The sequence below is a fragment of the Nanorana parkeri genome, unplaced genomic scaffold (genome assembly GCF_000935625.1).
Source record: "Nanorana parkeri isolate BGI_ZX_2015 unplaced genomic scaffold, ASM93562v1 scaffold77, whole genome shotgun sequence".
Classification (NCBI taxonomy): Eukaryota; Metazoa; Chordata; class Amphibia; order Anura; family Dicroglossidae; genus Nanorana; species Nanorana parkeri.
The window spans coordinates 1961528-1968758 of NW_017306345.1; the positions used below are offsets into that span (position 1 = coordinate 1961528).

At 44.1% G+C, this 7231-nt stretch overlaps 1 protein-coding gene across 1 annotated transcript; it reads right to left on the minus strand.

The window, feature by feature from the left end:
- Positions 1–4578: 4578 nt before the first annotated feature.
- On the minus strand, positions 4579–6923 carry TOMM6 (translocase of outer mitochondrial membrane 6). Its single transcript, XM_018576813.1, has 3 exons — positions 6779–6923; positions 6565–6678; positions 4579–4738 (listed from the first exon to the last, which is right to left on the minus strand). The coding sequence occupies exons 1-2, from the start codon at positions 6868–6870 to the stop codon at positions 6582–6584; spliced, it is 189 nt and encodes a 62-aa protein (XP_018432315.1). The 5' UTR covers positions 6871–6923; the 3' UTR covers positions 4579–4738; positions 6565–6581.
- Positions 6924–7231: the final 308 nt, after the last annotated feature.

The following is a 7231-nucleotide window of genomic DNA, read 5'->3' on the forward strand; positions in this document are numbered from 1 at the left end:
TTCTTTAAAAAAAAATTATTTTGAGGACATCAAGGTGCACATTTTGAAAAGAGAGGACAACTAATTTGCAAAAGTGAAAGAAGCCATCTTAAACAGGAAGTGCCATCCCTTATCAGGGGTGGGGGCCTTTGGCACAATCTGTCACCCACACATAATGCTGTTTTAACATTTCTACACTGGGTGAACAGCTGCTGTCACTGTTCGGGCATTCTGACACCAACATGTCACTGTTGGAATAGAACAGCTCAGCAGAATATTTTTCGTTCAACTTGCAGGCTAAAGGGAAAAAAAAATAAAATATATATATATATATTCAACTTGTGGGCCGAAGTTCATTCAACTTGTGGGCCGAAGGAAAAAAAACAACAAATATCAGATTCCTCCATCCATGTTGCTTAGCATAGATGAAGGAATCTGATATATATATATATCCTTCATCTATCCTTCATCTATGCTAAGCAACATGGATGGAGGAATCTGATATTTGTTTTTTTTTTTCCTTCGGCCCACAAGTTGAATGAAAAAAAAATGTAACAGTGTATGGCTAGCTTAAATGCTGGGTTATGTTCCTGACACTCATTACAACTGAGAAACCTGTTTGGATCAGTGGTGATAACATCTTCAACATTACCCCACTAGTCCCACTGTATGTAACCATCTAGTACTAGGTATACCATGACCTGGATAAATGAGAACTGAACGGAAATATTACAAGATTCTCTCGATATCTTCTTCTATAGATCTACCACCTTCCGTCTTTCAGATATCTGGGAGCATCAAATGATACACGGGGAGCAGTTGTGTGTTCAAAGGTGCTCAATGCTTTATTTGATGAGATTTGCTTATATAGAAGACAAACAGGGAGGGGGGAAAGTAGATTGCTCTATGCATACGTGTCACTAGTCATAAGAGTCATTTTCAAACTAAAAATCTGCATCGCTTGACAAAAATGTCATTCTCAGGTCATAGTGTTCTTGACCTATGTCATGAGCTAAAGTAACTAAACCATATTTGCGGATAGTGAATAATTAACTGCTTTACATTGCAAAAAAACAATGAAAGAATTCGGGACAGAATATAAACTATTAATTATAAAATACAGATTATTAACTCTTTCAAGAACCTTCACAGACGACAATCCATAATTAATTCTTTAGGGGGTTTGACTTGGTGCACCCAAACAGTTAGGCCTGGTTCACACCTGGGCGTTTTACAGCGCGTTCCTACGCTCTGTAAAACGCTAAACATGTGAAAACCAATGATTGCCTATGGGCATGGTTCCCACCTGGGCGTTTTACAGCGCGTAGGAACGTGCTGCAAAACGCCCAAAGAAGTACAGGAGCTTCTTTGGGGCATATTTGCCATGCGTATCCATTGGGATACAGCCAGGTAGCCCTCGGAAACAAGCGTTTGTCTTGCGTTTTTTTACCGCGCGACAAACGTGCGTTTCCGAGGGCTACCTGGCTGTATCCCAATGGATACGCATGGCAAATATGCCCCAAAGAAGCTCCTGTACTTCTTTGGGCGTAGGGCATTTTGCAGCCCTACAAACGCGCATATTCGATACGCCTAGGTGTGAACCCAGCCTTACTGAATTGAAAACCAGACTGGTTATACAAGTTGTCCAAAATTTCTGCATGTTACCATGGTAAAATTTCACATGGAAATTTAAGACCCATTTCACACACACTTCATAAATGTTGCACCCTAATACAGTATATTACTAGTGTAATGCTAGAACAGCCTTTCTCAACCAGTGTGCCACTTCTACAGCCCTGATCTTGGTATTGTTTTTTTTCAGCAGCCAGAGCACTTCAAAATACAAGTGATCTGGGCTGCTGTAGAGTTTGCCGATCATTTGTACGTGTCTATGAGGGTTTTAGCCCCCATGTGATAGCAAGTTAAAGTTACGTGAACATATTTATTTTAGTGTACTTTTTTTTTTTTAAACTGTGAAAAAAAAATTGAAAAGCAGCCACCCCTATAAATGCAAAATGCGCTTGTAGGACATGAACGTGTACATAAACAGCAATTGTGCCACACATTAGGTATGACTGTGATGATGGAGTGAGAGCAATAATACTAGGGCAATAGTTTGCTGAGCAGTAAAGACTTTTAAAGCGTCGCCTATGGATAATTTATAGTACCATAGATTTTTCACAGTTGCATTTTTAAGACTTGGCATGTTTGGTATCTACTTGACATGACCCCACCTTTAATACCTTCCAAATAAAATGGGTATTTTATTTTGTTTGTGCGCGCTAAAATTCATTTTAATGTATTTTTTCCCTAAAAATATTGGAGACCATTATCACTGAAAGTGAAAGAAAATGCCAAATATTGGGTTGTCACCAGAACAGAAATAGATGGGAAGTCTTCCAATGGGATTTCCTTTTACTTCATGTTGTGGTTATCAGACAGGAAGTGAGAGGTAAATCTGCCGAAGAAAAAAAAAAAAAAAAAAAACCTCCTTACTCTATCCAAAACTAAAATAAAAGTTTTGGCTTCAGTTCTACTTTAACCCCTTTGTGACTGACGTACAGTGTACGTCGCCAGCATCTGGGCTGTTTAAACAGACTCCTGGTGAATCAGTCATGAAGGGGTTAACTCCAGTTAAGTGGCATACAGACAGGGATTGCCGCAAATTAATGGAAGAAAATGTTAGGTTAAAGTTTTGAACTTCAGGCAGATATAAAAGGCAAAAATGAATGCATCCTTAACCACTTGTAGACTGGGGTGTTAAACCCCCTTCCTGGCCAGGCCCAGGTGCACCCAGGTACTGTAATTGGGAACACCAATTCTAATTTCATGGATTTGAAATGGTAGTAAATGTAGACACGTAAATCACTCTTTCCATGTGCATGTTTGTTAATTTAGGTTATAAAAATCAGATGACATTTTTATGTGTCCTTTGTTTAAATATATCACCTTTATCTGTAGGCAGTATAAATGATGACCGAATGTTTGACTTGCTTTACAACATATTTGAACAGGCAATTTCCATGGGTGTACTTTTTCACCTGACTGCAATCCTAAAGTCATAACCAAGGATGATAGGAGTGCAATGTATTTAAAGAACTATGAGGTGAGTGCTTTTCACTTGCCTCATAGTTCTAGCCGACCTGTGACAATGAGACTGTCACAGGTCGGCTCAGTAGATCGGGATGTGAGCGAACACATACCGGCGTTCACTCACCTCTCGATCCTGTCACGGCTCTCTGCTATGACAGGGGAGGGGCTGGATTCTCCCCGCTCCGATCCGCCAGCGCTGACTGGCGGAACGGACGGGGGAGGGGGCGGGTACAGCTGGCTCTGCCTCTACCTAGGCAGAGCCAGCTGTCAGTCACGCAGCTGGGCGCATCCCGGCATAATTGTCAGGATCCGCTTCAACTGCAGCGTCTCAGTATACCGCGAGCTAGAGCTCGCGGTATACTGAGCCTAGGGTGACAGGAGGACGCTAGTTTGTGTCCTCCCGTTACCCTGAGGAGAACTATGGGGAAAAGACTTAGCCCCATAGTTCTCCTTTAAGGTAGAACCACCTCTAGCAAGGATAAGTCTGAGTGGCTTTGCAACGAAAGCATTAAGAAGCTGTATTAGCAGGAGGCTGCAATCTCATACAGGAAGAAGATGCCAGCCTAAGCATGTGATATACCGTATTTTGCGGTCCATAAGACGCACCGGACCATAGGACGCAGGGAGGTCCGGCGCGCCTTATGGCGCACTCCACAGACTGTAGCTTCTGACACAGCTTCTATGACAGAAGCTGCAGTTAGTGACCGCTGAGACAGGTGCCGCTGTGATTACAGCGCCACGGTCTCAGTGATCACACAGAGCAGACGAAGAAAGTCCGTTCTTCGTCTGCTCTATGGTGATCTCCATCGTCGCCGCTGCTCGGTTTTAATGAGTGATCTCATTAGATCACTCGTATTAAACGAGCAGTGGCTCCTACTGCTGAATACGATCGCCACCGCTCGGCTTTAATACGAGTGATCTCGTTAGATCACTCGTATTAAACGAGCAGTGGCTCCTACTACTCGCCCGGCGCCCGAAACTGCATGTCTCGGGCGTCGGGATTCGCTCCATAAGACGCAGGCACATTTTCCCCCTCCTTTTGGGGGGAAAAAAGTGCGTCTTATGGGAGCGAAAAATACAGTACCTTGTTACAGGGAAGTCACACAAGTGATTACTGTACCACCAAAAAATAGTGTCCTGGCATTTTATACACCCAAGTTTGGGTCTTTTATAAAGGAAATAGCTAGTGACAACCTTGTGATATAATCAGCACATTCCAAAAACCACTACATTTTGCAGTGACAGAAAAGTGATTTTTAGTACTATTTTTGGCTGTACTTTCCATCTTCAAATTCTCTTTTCTGGGTACGGAATCAGTCTAATTATAGTTACAATAAAGACATATTCCGAACAAGCATGGACAGTCAAGTAACTTGGTTAGTATGTGGAATAAGTTACATTTTATTCAGTTTTACACTTTAGACTGTATAGTTAACAATGCTTTAAAAAAAAAATAATCTCCATATCTTTTATTCAGTTCTGGGTATGTAAATCCCTTTTAGAAGTAAAAAAAAAAAAAAAATTGAAACATATGACAAAGTCTTCACCGATGTTCCACTTTGCCAGAAGCACAACCAGTCCATCTCACCATTGCCATCCCGGCAGCCCATGCACAAAGGCATTTCTTGATACCCATGGAATTGCAAAAGGAATCAGGGTCTATAACCTGGAAAAAAAAGGCCATCAGAATTGCAGTGAATCAAGTAAATGTTTAATACCATGTATGAAGATTTTTTTTTTTTTTCCTTCCTACAATTGCCATGGAATACACCCATGTGAGTTATGGTATGTGATAAGCAAATCCAATAAGTATAACGATTGCTCTATACAGGAAATAAATGCAGGCGACACTAGATATTATTGTGAATCCAGAGATCAGTCCTTGTAAAAGATGTAGCAGAACTAGTACAAGAGTGTAGTTGTGTTAGAGATCATTCTCCTAAAGGTGGAATGGGAAAGCAAACTGACAAACTGCCTGCAAGGGTGCCATGCTCTGTGCTCCAAAGGCTGGGATGGGAAATGGGGAGCTTCATATTAGGGGAAACTCTGGGACAATTATCAGTTAAAGGAGAACTATGGGGTAAGTGTTTTCCCCCCTAGTTCTCCCAAGGGTAACGGGAGGACACAAACAAGCGTTCTCCCATCACCCTAAGCTCAGTATACTGAGACGCCGCAGCTGAAGCGGATCCCGACAATTATGTCTGGATCCACCCAGCTGAGTGACAGCTGGCTCTGCCTATCTAGAGGCAGAGCCAGCTGTACCCGCCCCCTCACCCGTCCGTTCCACCAGTCAGCGCTGGTGGAGCGGGGAATCCAGCCCCTCCCCTGTCACGGCAGAAAGCCATGACAGGATCGAGAAGTGAGCGAACGCCAGTATGTGTTCGCTCACTTTCCGATCTACTGAGCCGACCTGTGACAGTCTCATTGTCACAGGTCGGCTAGAACTATGAGGATGAGTGAAAAGCGCTCACCTCATAGTTCTCCTTTAACCCTTGCAGTGCAGAGGAGCCCCACTGCAAAGGTTATTTTTTAGGGATTCTTTAGGGATCCTTATAGTAGTATAGATATGACGTGTATGAAACCCTGGAGCTCATCCAGAGAATGCATTGGTGTACTGGCATCCCTGGTCTGAGGGTGTTTCCAGCTCAGCACTCCTTTGCAGAGTAGCCAGACTGATGCCGTTTGTAATGGTGGCATTCTTCCCACTGACCGCCACCATCGGGGAAGGGGGACATTCTTCCCGCTCACTGTTCATAATGTATAGATTGTAATTATTACTTGAAGTGATTTTAGCATATAGTGTTAGCTATTACAACAGTTCTGAAAAACGTGATTGCTATTGACAGCAGAGTCCAGTGAGATTTGGTTAGTCAAACAGCCAAATCAATGATCCTTCACCAGGCGTCAGCTTTGTGAACGTTGATACACTTCGGGAAAGGCACGACAAAACACTCCGGGCCCATTCACACTTATGGGTGGCAATTGTCACACTACCATGCCATTAACACATGCTACTGTGCATTAGTATGTCAAGTGTGTTGTCATTTATTTGAAGGTCACCCCAACACACCTCCCAGCCACAATGTGCTCTAACGCAGCGGGTGGTACCGCAATACCATGCATTGCACAAAAATATTTTTTTTTTTCCGCCACACTAGCACAGTACTGTGAATTGCAGCCTTGCGATGTATTGTGGTGCCATTCAAATGAATGGCAAGGCAACACACCTGCCACAGTGCAACGCACAGCAGGTGCATCATACCAAAGCATACATGGTGATATATTTCCTGTATAGAGCAATCGTTATACTTATTAGATTTGCTTATCACATACCATCGCCTGCGGTGGGCGACTCCATGACCGCGTGCTTTTGTGCACGATTGCCGCACGGTCATGAGCCACCCAGGTGTGAACCTAGCCTGAATCACAGGGTACCGTGCAAATAACTGGACACATGGGACCCTCATGGTGTCATGGTCCAGAAAACCTCACCTGCAATCGCTCGTCCTCTATACGGCCGGTTGCGGAGCCATCAAGTCGATGTCAGCCATGTTTCTAGCCATCCAGACACCAGCGGCAAACAGCCCGAGGTTCACGAGGAGATTCCTGCCGATAGAAGAAGAAACGAGGGCATCATTCTCAGTCCTCCATCCTGCCACACACACGTGTTCAGACCCGGCACACACTCATACACAGTAAGTCATACCGGCGAAAGTCATTTTTGTCGGTGATAAAGCGATACATTCCACGAACCCATCCCTTACTCCCCGCTCCTCTCTCCACATTACTAGCCGCCATAGTGCCCCAATGAAGAACTTCCTGTGAGCTGACCCCGTACTTCCGTCCTTGTAGCCGCAATCAAAGGGCAGAGCGCCCCGCCCTCTCTTCCTCTACTCCTTGTGCATGAAAGCCGTACGGAGCCAGATGGGTGTCTTTGCGCATGCGCACAGAGCTTCTCCTGTCTTGGAAAGTGTTAGGCGTTTGGTTGAAGCCCCAAGGGAGCACTTCAGAGGGCAATACAGCTGATATTGTTTCATTTATTCAGCACCATAACAGATACCTACTTGATTCAAATCATGCAAAGTACCAGGGCCAGAAGTGAAATGCAGAGAGTCTAAACCCAATGGAGCAAGGGGGGGGGGGGGGGGTTTATTCGATG